Raw genomic sequence first — 19,054 nt, 5'->3', positions numbered from 1 at the left:
TTTTTGTGATGTTTTTTTTTTATTTTTTTTATGTGAAGCAACAGACCGTAACACTGTGCCCAAGACGAATTTCCCCTCGGGGACAATAAAGTTTCCTCAACTCAACTGAAGACAAAACTATGAAGCTAAATTAATACACTTCTAAAAATGTCTAAATATTCCGTGTGACATTTTTAAAATAAGCCCCTTTTTTTGCAAATGTGCAACCAGAAAGAGATGTTTTCCTGCATGAAGACATGATTCTGAAAAAAAAAAAACATTGGTGCCATGTGCCCTAGACAGCACACACTAGTATCGGTGCAGTCCAACTGGAGCTCGTTTGGCAAGAAGTCAAAGACACACAGCTAGCGAGCGCGACTAAAAGCCCCTTAAATCTCTGACTGTTTGAGATATGTGTGGCCAAAGCCCTCTGTGAGACACACAGAGACTCCTGGAGTCAGGCCATTGCCTCTTCTGTATGTAGAGCAGGAAGGGGGGGGGGTGGTAGGCAAAAAGGAGGGAGAGAGAGAGAAGGAGGGGTGGGGATGTTAAGAGGGGGTGGGAGCTGTCAAGGCTTTACTCTCAGGGTACTCAGTGAAGGAAAAAATAAGCCAGAGAATCTAGGATGCCTTCAGGTGTTAAAACATTTTTAGATTTTTAATCATTTCAAGTTGGGCTGCAGGATACAACAAACCGAATCGGAATTTGTAGGCTAAAAACGCAATGAATATTGTTATTATTTCTTTATATTTTATTTTCCCTCATGTGAACAGTATCTCTTAAATCCTCACATACAAAATCATGTGTCCCATTTATGCGGCGTTAATGTCCCCCATAATGTTTAATAAGATGTTTTCTCCAAGAAGTAGGGAGATATGAAACTGCTCTGCCCGTCGTACGGAGCAGTTTGACATGATAAGAGGTGCATCGGAACGACTTTAACAATGTTTAGCAAAGTCGTTGCTTTTTAGTTTGGAGGAGATAAAATGTAGTTCAAAAATCACAAAAAAGAACAAAGCACTGTCAGCAACATGAGGAGGGATCCAATTACTTCAAATGCTGCTGCAAATAGTAAAATCAAGCCCGCTCTGTTTATAAATGTAGAGATTAATGCGCTTTGTATCGATGGTCTGCGGTTAAATGATCTTCCCTTGCAGCTGTAAAGCCACAAAACGCTGTCTAGGGACTCTAGATAAATTGGTAATGCATACAAAAGGCAGCACAGTGTCATGGAAATATGCCTTGCTTTCAATTCATAAAATATTCCTTCAGTTGAGCAGAGGTTTAGCAGAGGTGCCTTTTTCTATCATTATCACTGCTTACTTACTTACTTTCTCTCAGAACTTAAGTTTCCACAAGAAAAACTGCACCGAGAAGTTAATCCTGAGATCCACAACTAGCTGCAAAAGCAAAATTTCTGAGCAAAAACAATGAAATACACAACTGTTACAGACACATAAATATATGAATCCATATAGTATGGATGTACTCTGAAGGAGAAAATCCTCAATCTATTACACAGGATTTGTCTTTTCTATCAATAACTATATAAATAGCAAGAATTTGAATAAATGAAATCGATAACTGTATTAAGACGTGTCAATAAAGCTTTGTGCTGAAAAAGAAACTTTAAACTAGAAACACTGACTTGGTGAAAATGATACGATGTGCGTTTTTATCTGCGTGATTTATGCCGTGATGTGATTGTAAATAAAAATGAGAGTGAACCATGACCTCCAGTCGGTCATCATGATATGAGAAACTACACCAGCAGTAAAAAAAAAAAAAGACAACTATTAAATTAAATCACTTGATATGACTTACAGCAATAAATAAAGGGAATTTATTTATATCAGATATTAAAAGATGGGTTTTTATTATCTTTTCTCTCATGTAAAGTGTCCTGTATGAAATGCACAATACAAATCAAGTTTAACATGACTCGATTTGAGCTGGAGCGACTTCTCGCAGCCGATATTTTACCTGTATCGAGTTCTCCTGCAGGTTGAGGTATCGCGTGTTGACTGATATGCTTTCGGGCACCTCCTCCAGGTTCTGCCTGGTGCAGATGACTCGGCTGGCCTGGTTGGAGCAGGTGCACAGGGAGGGGCAAGAGGAAGCGGCTCCCACCAACTCCGGGCCAGGGAGGAGGAGCCGCAGTAGCAGCTGGGCCAATAGAAAGAGGAAGGGGGAAGGGCCGGGAAGGCAGGTCAGCGTGGCGATGCGCATGGCAACTGGGACATGACCCTGCTCTTTAATCCGAATGTACAGGTGAGGTGACTCCACGCTGGTGGATTTGCGAGAAAAGGTTTATTTTCCCTTTGGTCCTCCAGTGGCAATTTGTTCTTTCTAATTCCGCATCCTCGGAGATGTTTTCCGTCCTCTGTCGATCTCTGTGTTTTTTCCTCTTGTGTTTTGAACATAGAAATATGCAGATAAACAGATGTTATTCCCTTTTTTTTCTCGTTGTCGTCTGGGGATTCGAGTGAGGCTTTTTGTGAAGTGAGACAAACCCAGGAGTTACTGCGGAAGAACAAAAAGAGAGAGAGACAAAGAGAAAGAGAGAGAGAGAGAGAGCAGATATTAAAGACAGAACACAGACTGCGCCTCGTGTTTTCACCAACAGAGAACGAATAGAACAAATAATAGGTAGACATCTACAGTATAGCCTATCATGGGAGGGATTGTCAAAAAATCTTTGAGAAGCATTAGAACTTGTGTGTCACTGCTCATATCAAATCCCACATAATCCCTGAGCAGACATTTTGTCAGAAATCAAATCCTTGCACCAAGGGCAGGTGGAAGCGGATTTCTGTAATTAACGGTTCAAGGAGGTGGTACAGAAATATGGAAACATGCAACCTAAAGTAGGACAACACGGTATTTCTGTCTTTTACGGGACCGCATTTAAAATGTTGACATGAATAAATCAGTAAAAGACATTAATTTTTGAAACATTGGTACAACTGTTGTAAACAAATGAGCTGTATCACAATCACACTGCGACGTTCAAGCAGTCGTGTGTGTGTTGTTTTTTTTTTTCTGGACCAACTCAGAAATCAGTGTAGCACCAATCTGGGTCAATTAATCATTTAGTCAGTCAAGTAACTACAGGAAAAGCGATCCTTAGATACCTGTATCATACTTTGAATATATATACTGTATGTTTTAGTGACAAAGATTGATTAAAATGTAGCTATTCAATAAATTTATCATGTGTGTTGACAGCGTGTGACAGTTTTTGTTAAATGGACTCAATAAAATGTCTAAACATTATGACAAATATCCATCAGAAGTTACACGACGCCAATGCGGTTCTTATTTTGTCATATCGAGAGTCAAAAAACAACAAAAATAAAAGTATTTTCAGTTTATGTGATGGAATAAAGTAGCAAATCATCACATTTGTAAAGTTGTAACAGGAAACGTTCAGTATTTTTACTTCATGAATTACCAAATAGACGCAGACTAAATTAATCTACGTTCAAAACCAATAATCGGCTCATCGTTTCAGCTTCAATTAAGTTTATGAAAGTTAAAGCAATTTATGCAACTTATACCTGACAGGAAGCAACAGGCTTTAAGACATGAGTGGTCTCCATTTTTTTTTTTTATAGCCATTAATAATAACACCGGTGTGAGATAGATGCTTCCAGTCATCTCTGGTTTGTTAACGCTAATTATAAAAAGGTACAACAATTAACACGACAATGATATATTGATTCTGGAACATATATCCTTTAATTAAACTCACACTTATATTAAAGCGATTAACAAGAAGAGACTGAATCCAGTAAGCAGCGCCACTTTTTTTTTTTTTTTTTTTTTTTGTACAGCAGCATAGACATAGTGGTGGGACTAAAATGCTAATTCCAGTCCTGTATGAGCCCAGCATTGCATGCTCTGGGGACTGGAGAATGGTAGCGAATGGTGCAGTCTATATTAACACTAATAGATGGCCAGCTCAAGTCAGGCTCCACCGGTCGGGAGAAGCAGAGAGAGAGAGAGAGACTTTCCTCCCCCTCTGCAGGTTATTTAGACCTGAATAACCTTAAATAAGGGCATCGAGCAATCTAGATACGGTTATTAATGATGATGGTTGTAATGATGGGACTTTGACACGCAAACTCATTTGACACGCCGAGCATCCTCACTTGGCACAGTGAGAAAGGAGACGAGGAGGGAGAGAGAGAGAGACTGAGAATGAGAATGAGAGAGGGATTATTAATCTGATAGATGACTGTATGGCTGCAGGCAGAGAAGGGAATTATCAACACTACAGTAATAGATGAATACTGAGCAGCTGCAGAGAGCGGGCTGGTGAGAGAAAGGAAGAAAAAGACAAGAAAAGAAAAGAAAAAGAAAGAAAGAAAGAAAGAAAAAGTGAGAGAGGAAGTAGAGATGGAGACAGATGAAGGTAAGGTTGAGTGAAAGGGATGATGAGGGATAAATACCCGGAGAGAGAGGTATAAATAGTGGGAAGAGCAGAGAAGAGATCAGTAGTAAAACAAAGATAAAAAAAAAAAAGTGGAAGAGGGGAAAATAAGGAGGGAGAGAAGAGGAGACACATTAATATTAATAATCTCTCTCTCAGTGAGAGAGGGGGGGGTGGGGGGGAGGGGGTGGGGGGTGGGATGGAGGGAGGGGGGGGCTCAATAGAGAGATGAATATAAAACAGACAGAGATGGAGGGAGGGGAATGACAACACAGAGACGCATATAAAGCAGAGAGACGACGGAGAGATGGAGGCAAAAGACAATACAGAGGGATGAATATGAAACAGGTGGAGAGAGAGAGAGAGAGAGAGAGAGAGAGAGGTTTCTTTTGAGTGAGTGGGGTTGGATGGGGTGCGGGAGGGAGGGGGGGGGGGCAAGATTGATCAATAATGCGCACACAGTAGTTCAATGACATTAAAACACACACACAAGGACACTATGATAAATCATATCGGCAGTAGCATCTGTGGTGATGCGGGCCGATGTGAGGCAGAGCGGGACGGGACACCGGTGGTCGCGGGACGGGCGGCTGCGACTGCAACACCCCGGCAACGACGCAACAGTCGTCAGGGGACGTCAGGGTCCCGCTGCCCTGCAACCACCGCACATCGTCATCCGTATCCCGACACACACACAGCGGTGGATAAAGAGGCACTCAAGTGTTATTTTTGGAATCGACTCACCTTTTTTTTTTTTTTTACGTATTTTAATTTCCAGCCACCTTTTTTCTTTTCTTTTTTTTTCAGCTGGTGAGAACTAAGTGTCAGAGCTATTTCAGGTAGACAGCGTCTGAGCTGAGACGTAAGGTGCAAAAAAAAAAAAAAGGTTAAGATGGTAGCTCAGATGTTGTGAGGGGGGTGAGAGAGTGTTGGGGGGGTGGAGGGTGGGGGGAGGATGAGGTGGTGTTGAGCGAGAGTCCATAGAGGAGACTGAGACTAGTTGGAGCTGACAGCTGGTTAGAGGCTGGTTGATTGTGTTCTGCCTCACTGCTGTCACTATCCACATGTTACAATAGTCTCTACCTGTAACTCTCCCTCCTCATCCTCCCTCCTCATCCTCCCTCTTCTTCCTTTCTCTATATCCCTTGATATCTTCCTCCTCCTATCTCCCATCTCCTTCTATAAAAGTAGGAACACTCTCTTCCTCTCTGCGAACTCATTCAACTCACCCCCCCCCTCCTCCTCTTCTCCCAGCTGCCTTACACCTCCTTCCTCACCGCTACTACATATTTCCTGGACCTCCCTCCCTCCTCCCCCCCCTATGTGTGGTGCACTGTAGTGTCCAGTGGCAGAAGGGGGGGAGGTGGAGGGGGGTAAACACTGCACTGACCTCGCAGTTTGATGAAAGATTAACCTGCTACAGTGATGCATATTAACCCTTAACCCCCCCTACACACACCCCCCCTCCACCCCCCACCCCCCACTCACCACCCCCTCCACCCCTTTCGTTCTCTTTCCGCCGCACACAAACACACACTGCAGCTTCCTTTCCCCCTTTTGCTCTCTCACTCTCTCTGCATTCAAATCTTAGCCAACAGGGTTACCATGGTTACCTATTCACCACAGTCTCCCACTCCGTCCAGCTGTATCCCACCGATTTCCACATCCACCCCGCTCCTCCTCCTCCTCCCTCCTCCTCCTCCCTCATTAGCACCCTATACACTCTCCTATACAAATGGCACCACGGACCAAACATGAGTGCGTTGAATGACATCAACACTCCAAAAAAGCATGAGGCTGCATTACAGCGGGCCGCATTACTGTTTTTAGCACCGCCGATGACGCTTGCTGTGATTTACAGTGAGGCAGAATACACTTTCATTTTGTCCACAGCGTCGCCACAAATGACAAGCGACCGCGGATAACAAGTGCAAAGATCAGGAGCATTTTTCCCTATGAGTGATGATGTAGTGGTTTAAAAGGGAAGTAAACTGACATTATCGCAAGTTTAAAAAAAAACAAAACAGTGAATTAATACAAAAGAATTAAAGGACTACGCCTGCGAACATCATTTCACATGTGAGACATCTGTATTCGTGCTCATGTCTTTGCTTTTCTCACTGATTTGAAGTGGACGAAGCTCAGTTTGGAAAAGGTGACGTCACATATTTAACTCATGTTTAACTCTTAAAGGGGACGTATCATGCACATTTCCAGATCTATATCTTTTATTCTGTGGCTCTACTGGAGTATCTATGCATGATATACAGTTAAAAACTCCTTATTTATCTTATACTGGCTCTTTATGCAGCCCCTCAGTTCAGCCTCTGTCTGAAACAGGCTGTTTTAGCTCCTGTCTCTTTAAGACCCGCCTCCTGATGAGCCCACTCTGCTCTGATTGGCCGGCTCCCAGAAGCAACAAACTACAGCAGCAGGATTTCACTTTTTCTTTTCATTCTTTACTTGAAACATTAACTTTTCGAATGGACAACGCCAACGACCTGTAGAGCAACCTTAGCAACAAAGGCTACGGAACGGACGGCCACTCATTTGTGAGCATGCTCAAACGATCTGATGTCATCACTAGGAGGAAGTAGAGGTAACTTTGCAAATTAAGTGTCCAGAGAAGGTTGAAGCCCTGGCTTTTGACTTGCAGGGAGCATTTTTCACCATCTGTTCACCTCACTTTGACCATGTTTAACATCGACATCCAACATTATAACAGTATATAAACAACAGAAAAACACCTCTTTCCACTAAAAAATGTGTGTGACACTCAAATTCATCTGCTAAAAGAGGGAAAGTTACATACGAGGATGATTTTGTGACATCACAACTAGTTTGGAAGCCAGTGGTGGATCAGTATTTCCCACTATAACATGCAACATACAAAAGTCAGTTTCATGTTGATGCTGAAACTTATTGTTTGTTTGTTTATTTTGGAGTTAATTTAGTAGGTTTAATCTAATTTTGCTTATATTTTGCATTGTTAATAGTTTAGTTTGAAGCAAAATGTCTATCTAGTGTTTATTTGTGGTTATTGTGTTTATTTGTGTGTTAGTTAGGCCAGTTTGAGTTCTTATATTGAGTTAAGTTCTGCTTTGTTGACCTCTTTTAGGACCTAAGTTAGTTATTAATCACTTCTACATTGCTCTGTGTCATTTTTCGGTAAACAAAAACCCACTTTTTGAAACTTGCATCCTGTGACTTGCTGCTCGGTAACTAACCAGAGTTGCTTTTTGAGACACAAATATTTAATGTTACAGAGACATTTTCAGGAGATTTAATTACATTATGCATACTTTTCAACCATTTTTCAGTGAAAGCTATGCAGTTTAAAACTTTTTAATGACTTTTTTTTTTTGCTACAGTTCCGGGAAGCCATTGGTTTTCATTAATTTCTGTTTGAAAATTCAATTATCGGGCTGAAATTACCTTATTTTGTGCGCTCCATCAAGTCTCCATTAATTTTTTGCCGGTTACAGTATTGTGAATTGGTAATGTAATTTAAGTTCAGATTGTTTTGAAAAGTCTGAGCTGCATTAACTCACAACAAAAATGAAAATTAATGCAGAACATATGTTCAATGTGATGGATTGGATTCTTGTAACGAGAGACAAAATCCAAATGGTTAGTTTGGATGTAACGTATCAGTACTTGGTAGCAGATGGATTAAAACATGAAAAACTACTGGTTTGGTCCTTTAAACGTAATGGCAGGGGGAAAAAAATGCTTCCCCCCTTTAATCATCAACACTTAAACTTAACAGTATTTCTCTTAAATTTTCCCTGGAGTGCCTTCAAAGTCAAAGAAAACATTTCCTCCCCAAACTGTTAGACAACATTACATTTACAGTATATTCTCTGTTCTATAAAATATTCAGGAGCATTTTTTTTTTTAAAGCTGCACGATTACATCAAATGAAAAATTGTGGATGTCCTGTGCATCGTTTTACACATACAGTATTTCCCTGTAATTCAGCCTGACATATCTGATATCTTTCAGATCCTGACAAGAATTTAAAATAAACTTTTGTGCATCTGAGCAATGCTCGGTTTCCCAGTATGAATTTTTAATGCTTGACTTGCCAGAGGCTCCGCAGGGTTGAAAAGGTTAAAAGACCCCTATCTTCACGTTTTTGATCCGAGCTGCAATGATGTATCCTGCGAATTTTATTTCATAAAGATTTATGTCAGCCTCTAAAGGTTGGGTAATTGAGTTTGGGTAATTTTACCCTCCGCTACATCTCTGCCTGTGACCACAGAACCATAATGTAACAGTGGAGGGTTGGGAAAAGAAGCAGAATAAAAAGCTTTCTTTCTCCACCAGCCAAAAAAAAAAGCAGCAGGTAGCAGAAGCAAGTGATCATCAGAGGAGTATACCGGCCTTGAGTGTGGACTGTAAACTTTTCTAATTGATGGAAAGACTGAGAGACGGGCGTAGAAACAACCAGAAAGACACGCTGACAGTCGACCGGGGCGGCGAGCTGAACAGACAGGAATACGCTCCTTCTCCTCAGTGTCCTGTCTGCAGAACAGCATAAAGGCCCATCAATAATGACTCGACACACACACACCAAGATGGCAGCTCAAGCAGCTACGAGATGAGAAAAAAAAACAGATGAGAAAAGCTCATCATGTTGGTTGCAGTGTGCGTCGGGAACGGAGCCATGACCTTTCCTCATCGCGATGACATCTCGGCAATCTGGGGTTGTGTCTGTGAGGCTTTGCTGACAGTCGCACGAGGAAGTAATTTTAAAATAATAACGTACAATAACAGCAACAGAGAGCATGTTTTATCTGCTGTCCCAAAGCTGCTGATACTTCTGTTCAACCGGGGACGGTATGTCTCATGGCAGCTGCTGATTCAGTCAATTTACTGAATCAATGCAATCAATTAGCTTTTTATTAAAAATTCAGTTAGCTGTGGTCCATGTCTGATATGATGGATTTGATAACGTATTTCTGATCAATATCAGTGTCGATTAACTACACTGTTACCTTACTGTACCTCCTGTTCATACTGACCATTAGATCCCTTCATAATGCACTTACTTTGTTAGTGATGGGGGACAAAATCTACCTCATTTTGAGCAAAAATGTATTTAAAAGTTTATCTGAAGATAATATGAAGCTTCAGCCGTCTGTGTTAGTCAAAATAAAGTGGAAATCTTCCATAGTTACAGTCTTGTTAGTAAAAAAAATACCCTCTTTGTGTCTGGTTGAACAGTGTTTTCCTGTTCAGCTGCAGAGGAAAGATCGAACAAAAAGAGAGAATTTTGAAACATATAGTCTTGATTTGGACGGTTTGGACTGTGGATTTTGTCCCCCATGATTTACATTGTAAGTGCATTACTATCTTAATGGTCAGCATGAACAGCAGGAGCGATTACAGGAAGAAAAACATGTGCCAATGTTCATTTGAGCTCCTGCCTATTGCTTTAAGACAGACTTGAAAAAACTGTGAACTTGTCCTTTAATCTGAACTGAATTTAAAGCAAGAGTCTCCGAAGAAAGCAGCAGTCAGGTTTTTTTTTTTGTTGTCATCTTGCATTTCAGAGCAGACTTTTAGTGCTCCGTGCTCTACAGTAACTGCTGTTTCAGAGGCTTTAGCACCCTGAGAAAAATAAAATTCTGAGGGAAATTGGCTGCTTCGATCTAAACGGCATCAATATCGGCCTTAACAGCCCACATGACAGATACCAATAAAAAACTATCCAGAAACAATCTTGCAGAAATTCGCTGCACACAAGATGTCTGTAAACAAGGACAATGTTCGTGTTCTAATTGCTTACGACTGGCAGGGAGTTCGTGTGGAGGGGTAAAGCGGAGGGCAAGTGTAAAAAAACCCAGATCCAACTCCTGCCTTGTTTCTTCCAACCCTTCTGTCTCCCACTTCAGTATGAATGCCAACAGCGACGAGTGGATGTCTCCTCACAAACTGACACAGTCTTGGCACCTCGAGGCATCGCTAGGGGGCGAAGTCTCTTGGGGGGGGAAAGTGGAGTCCTTGTGTCGAACAGAGGATCATCCATTCTCTCCCTTCTTAGTGGGGATTCTGAAGATGCTCCAGCTCCGTCTTTAATGGACTATAACACATTACTGGGTGCTTGTCCCAATGGTAAACTTACACCGAAATCATCCGTGTGTCCCACTTAAAAACACTTCGCTATGAGTGTAAGAAGGAGAGCAGCAGTAACTAATTTTAAATGCATTTGGTGATACATCAAATGCGATTAGAATATTTCCAGGTAGGAGGCTGCAGAGGTTGATGCAGATTCATTGCAACGTTTTTTTTTTAAGATATATAAAAATACTCTGCTTAGAATAATAACATGTTTGATTGTGGGTGGGTTTTTTTTCCACAAATAAAGTCCAAATACCTCATTAAAATCCTTCAAAAATACATCTCCACCTTCTCTCTCATTGAAAAATCCAGAATCTATGAAAATGCAGATATTTTTCATTTCCTTCCTCTGTGTATGTACGCTGGAGGCTTCAAGTTGCCACATCACACTTGTGTAAGTTGCATACTGGACCATGTTTGGCTCCAAACTGGTTGTGATGTCAAATCAATCAAATCATGCTCCTAGGGACACGGCTTTAACTCGGATTGAAGGTGAGCACAGAGAAACTTTCCACTTTCAGCAGATGAATGTGAAAACAAACTCTATACATAAATCATTCTGCACAGTGAAGCTTAAACATCCAAGTGAGGTAACAATAAGCAAAACACATTTTGGAGTGGTGGGGGAGACTTTAAGTTTCAAAATTTGTGACTTATCAATGAAAAGCTCAGTTTTCTCAATTTGTATAAAAGCTAATGCAGGATACAGTCGTCTAGTGAACACTTAAACCTGCGTTGATTCATTTTTTGGTGACGTGGAAGCAGCGGAAACACAACACTGACATATCATCATCTTATAAGTTCATATATGGCGAAGGTGTTGCCTATTTCCACATCTAGCAGTTACAAAGCAACATTATCGTTCATTTGAAGTCGTGTTTTTGCAATATTCACTCTCTTTTAGCTCTGTTTTTGGTCTCCACCACCTCCTGAGGGAAATATCTCTCTTTAGCTGCTAAACGCTCCACTATGTTCACCAGCTAGTCTACAGCTAACTGTGCCTGTTTGCTGTTTTGCGCTGATCAGGTAGTGTACTGTGGGGCTTTTAGAGCTTTTTCTCTGACAACAGCTGCCTGCTGCAGCCAAAAACGACGCTACGAGAGTGCTGAGAGTGAACCAAAATAGTAAAGTTGCAGCCAGACAGTTAAACAATGAGCTGAAACTCACTATAAAGCTCTATAGAGCTGCAGAGTCGCTGATAATTCTCTTTAGATTCACCACTACGAGCCACATCTCTAATATTACACATTGTTATTTCGTACGTTGCTATTATTCAAAAAATGATGACAGGGGCTTTAAAAATATAATTGCATAATAAACATTAAACATCCAACACTCTGCCAGAGACACGTGACTGTTTGCAGATTTCTCATCATTGAAACGTCACCAGCAGACAAACGTCCTCTAAATACCAGACCGGCTCAATCATGATTTTTTTTTTTTAAAAAGTGATTCAGATTTCCGAAGAGGCCGTCCACCTCCAGCGAAACAGCGTTTGAACACAAAGCGCCAAACCAAATCAGTCTCATCTCACTGCTTCTTATTAGAAGGGAATATGACGGACCACAATACAATCAAGTAAGAGGCTGCAGCGAGGTCTTTCACTTTCCCAGACGTTAATTTCTCCGGGCCTTCCCGGGGCCGAGACGGAGCTGCTGCTGCTGCTGCTGCTGCTCTATCGCAAGTGTGATCTCCGCGCTGCACAGCTCATAAGGAGCAGACAAATTTAGGATATGATAAATCAGCTCTAATATGATTACCCTCAGTGTCTGCTGGTTAACATAAAACAACCACTAAATTTTCACTTAGCAGGCGCTCCTCACTCAGCCTGCAATCTCTTGTTTGTCTCATCCGGGGAGAGAAAAAGCAGCTCATGCGGAATAACACACACACACACACACACAGAGGCCAAACTAAATATAAACCCTGCCACCTTAGCTTAAAAAAAAGTGCAATCTGAATTTAAAATATATAATATTTCACGTATCATTTGTTTCCGTAGTCATGTCAGATGATAATCCTGCCACGGACACAGTTTCATCATAATCAGCCCATTATAATCCCATCCAGACTTTCCACAGTCTGCTACCGACCAGCATTAATTTTTAGCCCAGTCTGCTCATCTACCCTCATTTTTCCTTCACACTCAGCCCCGTCCTGGTCCCAGGGTAGTCTATCACACTTAAAGCTTACACTCTTCACAAGCACTTATAAACATTTAAAGCATTTGACTAACCGCCAGGCAAAATTGACTTTGGGATGAAAGACCGTGGGGCTTTTAAAAAAATGAAAAAAAAAAAGGGGGAAATTCTGCATCAGGACACAGAAGACCTGATTTAATGGAAAACAAAAAAAAAAAGTAAAAAAATAAAAAAAAGCAAGTCTTATTCAGCAGAAGTAGACGAGTCACACACACAGGGGTTTTCTCTTTTTAACGATGGAGGAGGTGCTTGTGAATGGTTTTTAAATGGGGAGTGGTGGCGGTGGCGGTTGTATGGAGGGGCGGGGGAGGGAATCGGGGGGGGGGGGGGGGGGGGGGGGGGGGACGCCGCTGTGTTGCATTGTGCTGGATGGGAGAGAGGAAGCCCCGCACTCCCTCACTTCCTTCCCTCTGTCTCCTCTCATGGCCTCCTCCGCTGTGTTTACCCTCCCACCCCCCTGGCACTGAAAGAAAGCTGGACGAGCGTTGGCCTTGCTGGTGAATGAAGCCCTGACGTCACTTCTTGCCCACACACACACACACACACACACACACACACACACACTGTAAGCAGTGTGACTAATAGCGTACTAATGTCCTTTGTGTTGCCTCAGTTATACCTGATTCATGTCTGGCTCCCAGGGGAAGGAGCCCCCCCCCCCCCTCCCCAAGTTATTGAAGTATTCAGAGACGTTAGATGTTAGTGCAGGTGAATCAATGATGCCAGTCGATAACCCTCCCCCCCCCCCACGCCACCCCTCCACCCCGACAGGGATTTAAGGACAGGGGTGTGTTGTGCCAACACGCTACCAGATTCAGGTGAAAACACCACCATTGTACTTGATATTGATTTTTTTTTCTCTCCCTGATATTGTTCGCAATGATTTCCCTCCCACGAGTATAAGTTTATGTAGAAACATATTTGAGTCTGCCTATTGACTCGATATGTGTTTGATAGCTGATATCATTTAATGGCTGGTATGTTGTAATGGGACAAACTAGTGGAGGGAGAGATGGGCGAGTTTGGTTTCAAGTGTGGAAACAAGACCTGAAGACTGTAATGTTCTCATATAAGACACACACACACACTCTGTCCTCTGCACAGATATGCAGTCTTATCAATCCTTATTAAGTGGAGAGCTGAACTGATTAGTCGATTAATCGATTAGTTGATCGGCAGAAGATTAATCTCAGATTTTTGCACAAAATAGCTAAAAATTCACTGCTTCCAGCTTCTCAGATGTAAACATTTGTTTGTTTTTCTTGCTTCTCTATGATATTAAACTAAATATATTTGCTGTCAGTGGGACAAAACAAGAACATTAAATGTGTCAACTTTCCAGTTGGATCTATAAATTTGCTTACTGGGGAATCTTACAACCAATTAGTGCACAATTAAGGAACTTTCAAGAAAAGGTTTTAGATATAACTTTATCTCAGAAGTGTACAGTAACGACGTGAGAGTCTGATTCCCATCTCCTCGTAGCTGGAGGAGTTTTTGGAGATGAACGGTTGTATTCTACCTGAAAAGATCAAACGTCTTCTCAGAAATCAATGCAACACCTTTCTAAAGATTCTGCAATCATATTTGACCTATATGGACACCTCGCCAACGCCTGTATCAGACAAAGATGAAAATATGTATCAGGACTGATACGATCTATTAGTCCTCTATGTTTGCATTGTCTCATTTATTCTACGTTGTATGTATTTATATATATTTATATATATATTTATATAGCTATCTGCTGCTCATTCAGGTCATTTTTCAGTTTGTATGTTGGAGATCTGGAGTCATGTTGGTGTATATATATGTATATGTGTGATGATGTTAAAGGCATTTTTTAAAATAATTTATGGACAAAACAACTAATCAAAAAATAATCGTTCATTGCTACACAATGAAATTCATGTCGAAGGACTTCTTACCTTTGTGATACCTAACAGTCACAAAAAAACAATCATTATCATGCTATCTTATGATAATTTATTCCAATATAACAATAAAAGTTTGATTTCTACATCAAAACCTGGAAACTTAAGATTTTTACCTCAATATTTTTTTCTGTTCTATTTATTTTATTTTAAATCTACTAGAAAGAGCAAATGGTTAAAGAACAAGTGATGGACTGTTGGTGTAAATCCAGACAGATCCAGGCATTTTTAACATTTTATAAAGGATATTTTTTTAATATGAACTTCTAACGAGCTTCATACCCATGTCTGTCACTGAGTGGTTTATGATGCATCTCCCAGATGAGAATTTAACATTTCTACAGATACATATGTCTGACTTATACATAATTTATATGTATAATTTAATTTACATATTTTAAATGTATATACAATTTATATTAAACGATGTAAATGATACTTTAAATATACATATTTTAAATTATTAAAAGCCTTGGCAGAGACATGCGCTGTCTGGTTAGTGGTTATTAGAAGACGTACCAGTAGGTGTCACATCTATATTCATCATTAACATTCAATTTTGAAAGGAAATGTGTCAAACTGCATAAACAAGATGCTCAACATGTTCTAAAAGTCCAGTTTACTTGGAAAATTTGTCTAAATACCTGCAGATGAAATTGCATTAGGATGGATTACAAGAAGATAAAACACTCATTAATATTCCCTTAAAATAAAATCATCATATAAAAACAACGTTAGATGGCTGCAATGATTTCTTCTATAAAACAGAACAAATTAAGAATTTAAAAAAAAAACAACTTTACTTTCAAAGCACTTTTCAAAACAGAATTACAAAGTGCTTTACATGAGAAACTCCAAGATAAAAAAAATTAAATAAATAAATACAATAAAAATCAGGCCACAGAATGAATAAAATACCCAACAATGAAATGAATGAACTGAACAGAACATATTAGAACAAAAAAAAAAAAAAAGAAACATGTGGGTGAAAATTAATTAAAGGCTTGTTTTAAAAAGAAAATGAAAGAAGTGATTTACAAGATGTTACTGATTCTGTTCAGACAGAGCTGAGAGGCCTCGACCGCAGAAGTCCAGACTTATCTTTTCTTTTCTTACATCGTTTTCATTCTATCATCCTCCACTTATAATAAATATAACATATTCCTAATGTGCTAAATGCACTTTTAATGTCTCATAATGGCTTGTTACCTCTTGAGCTAATCTGTCATTTTGTACTTCCTCAGCTAAACGTACAGAAGGTCAATTGAGCTTATGAGTGTACGATAAACTATTAATTAGACAGAAACTCCTCCCCGTTTCCTCCCTGTTTACTTATTAAGCTCTTTAATGTGATCTCATGGCAGGACGTGCGGCCTCGGATACTCTTCAACTCGACGTTTTATGTCTGTTTTCTGCTACAAACAAACTGTTCGGTTCTGATTATTGGAGCAACGTTACAATACGTGCTTATTTTTGGAAAAAAAAATGATGAGGTTTCTTAAACCCCCAGAATTCAGCGTTCCACATTTTAATCACCACTCATCCTTGTCAAATAGGATATACTGCAGCCCCCTCTGCACCGGATCCGTCTTCTACCTCGCCCTCCCACTCAAAATGTCCAAAGACGCGCCGTTGCTCTCATTAGGATGCAGGATGCGGAGAGAAGCCCTGATCTATTCAGAATTGCTCCTACAGGAGCAGGGACCTCCCCCCCCCCCCTCCCCCGGCCCCCCCGCCCCTCTTCGGTGGGGGCCAAGAGAGCTGCAGATTAAAAGTCACTGTGTTCATCACCCTGCTAAAGCACTTCCATTAACAGACATTACATTACCTACCACACATGTTCAAATCCCTAACTGGGGGGTGGGAGGGGGGGCTTCATACCACTTGTCATTACATGCTGGGATAAAAGTCTTTTAAGTGTTAACATCTTCAACGTTCACGACGCCAGCTCTCAACTTCAAATGAAATCCAGTTATTACTGTCCGTTCTGTGGCGCCGCCTGGTCGGAACGCTGATTTCTCGAACAATTAATCCGTATTTAAGGTTGTTAAGTGTGTGGATACACTCGGTTCCCGCATGCTGAGGTGGGGGGTAGGGGGTTGGGGGGGTGGGAAGCGAAAGCCAGCAGCTAATCAAAATGTCTCTCAGCCATTTGCAGAGCAATGTAAACTGCACAGTTTTTTTTGGGTTGCTCTAAAACCTTTTTTTTTCCCAGTGTTTCTCGGCTGAGCATTCGTTGCTCCGAGCTGTTTTGGAGAGGAGAGCTTGCTTTTTGCATTTCAGTGTTTCAAGCTGCCCTCACTCTCCTTTCTTTTTTTATTTTTTTTCCTCTCAGGAGAAAGCATGTGAGTGTGTGTGAGTGTGTGTGTGTGTGTGTGTGTGTGTGTGTGTGTGTGTGTGTGTGATGCCTTTTGGGGGGTCAAACTATGGCGTGTATACTCTAACTCCATGTGATTGTTTGCGTGTGTGTTTGGTGACATTTCTGTGATGGGGGTCAGTCTACGCTGCCTTCACTGTGTGTACTTTGTGATAAAATAGTTTTAAGAGTACAAAATTCTTTTTTTTTTTTTTTTTTTTAGGTGTGTGTTCATGAGCAGGGATGGGTGGGTTTAAAAATGTGCTGCTTAACACTTACAGTCACCCAAACTAAAAGAATACAAGGTTCAGGCTCAAATGTAAATGTAAGGAAAGATGCATTTAAGTGTCATTTTCTGAAGTAACGTATAGATTTTTCACATGTATCTTTATTTGCATGATATTGCTTTTCTGGTAACGGGAAGCATTTATTCGGACTGGAGACGAGTGTTTGTTTTTCTTTCGTTGACACTTCTTGGATTATTGATGCATTAGAGTGATTGTTCTGCGATCATGCGTGATAATACTGAAGCATAACAGCAGTATAACAACGGTCGGCTGTCAAATTGACATTATGCTTTTAACAAAATAAATGTTCGCTTCTTCTGCTTCATCTAGGACAGTGTTTCTTACTGTTGCTTGTGAATGCAGCAGGACATGTGATCTCACATTTTGGAAAGTCTCAGCAGCATGTGAACGCACCATAAGTCTATATATAAGTATATGTTTCAAGAGAGTCGATACTTTCAGCTGAATTACCTGCAATCCTGTGAACCTTAAACTGGTCTTAAATTATTTCACATTATTTAACATCATCTTTAGTAATTTATTCCTTGCTTTGATACAAAGTTGCATCTAATATGGTGTATTTAAATGTCGTTTACTTGTTGTTTTTGTGACGTATGATGTCATATCTGAAGACAAATTTGTACTTTTTTGCAACAAAGGTGGACAATAAAGTTGTTTTGATTTTGATTATTATAAAACAATAATATATTCACTGTGATGGTTTACCTTTGGTACATTTGTGCAACTCTGCATAAGCAGATTTTTATATTATATAATGAACTGAGTGGAAGCTAATATAGACAATGTATCACGGTAGCACAGAGAATATTGAGTTTGGCAATTACAAATAATATTCAGCAACATTTTCAAATACAGTTAAAGTTTTTGAGACTCTCTGGAGAAACATCTAAAGGATTTTGCTCCTCTATAAACATCATCTTCTGCATCTTCTTTTTTCATTTATTCGTGTGGAACACACGTTAACATTTGCGCTGCTGATTTATATGCACTATTTAGGTGGTGCAAAGCCCTAGAGTGTGTATTCTTACTATTAAATATAAATCTAAGAGTTGGCGGAGGCTGGTGCGCTGCGCATCTACATACCAGTACACAGCTCGCTGGTTCTCTAATTGGAGTGGGGAAATCACTTACTTTCAACAACACTGTGCAACAGCAGCACTTTGGAATTAAGAGGTGCACTTTTTTTTTTAAGTCAACATGAAGTCTCGCTCACTTCCGTCGTACGCAGCAGTCACTCCACCTGAGCACCTTTAAACGCACTCGTTCGCAATCTGAAAAAGTCGTCTCATTACAAATACTCCTTTACTACTCAAGGTCAAGGTCAAGGTCATCGATACATGCAACACGTCTTAGAAAAGGAAATAAAAATAAAGAGCAAGAAGCTGTGAAGAATAAAGAATATTAACAAATCAAAAACTAGCGTGCTACTCTGTAAATATAAAGGGAACACATACTGAATACAGATATGACAACAATGCTGCTGGCTACAGTTATCAGGATGTATATATAGTACACAACTGTATATTTAGTGCAAAAAAAGAGGGATAATGCAAAGAATACACTTCAAGAATATAATAAAATAAATGCCATAATAGTCTGACAGCATCACAATGAATCAGAAACATCTTGTGTCATATTGCACCGAACAGACAAGATAACGTTGAAAATATGCAGAAGAAAAACAGGAGTTGTGCAACATCAGCAGTGCTCTGCAG

The 19,054-nt window shown here is 40.3% G+C and overlaps 1 protein-coding gene across 2 annotated transcripts in view; it reads right to left on the bottom strand.

Moving 5' to 3' along the window:
* The window catches only part of lrrc4ba (leucine rich repeat containing 4Ba), a 32,666-nt gene that overhangs the window by 5,216 nt on the left and 8,396 nt on the right, over positions 1–19,054 (bottom strand). The window contains exon 2 of one of the 2 annotated variants that reach the window (XM_044330098.1): positions 1,963–2,502. In XM_044330098.1, the coding sequence (XP_044186033.1) occupies positions 1,963–2,208 (246 nt within the window). In that variant the 5' untranslated portion in view covers positions 2,209–2,502. Of the gene's footprint in view, positions 1–1,962; positions 3,223–19,054 lie in introns of those variants that run through there. The other variant, XM_044330100.1, reaches the window with a different exon arrangement.

This window comes from Thunnus albacares, chromosome 17 (genome assembly GCF_914725855.1).
Source record: "Thunnus albacares chromosome 17, fThuAlb1.1, whole genome shotgun sequence".
Taxonomy (NCBI): domain Eukaryota; kingdom Metazoa; phylum Chordata; class Actinopteri; order Scombriformes; family Scombridae; genus Thunnus; species Thunnus albacares.
Note: the sequence above shows the minus strand (reverse complement) of the source record. Positions and strands in the feature narration are given on the sequence as shown.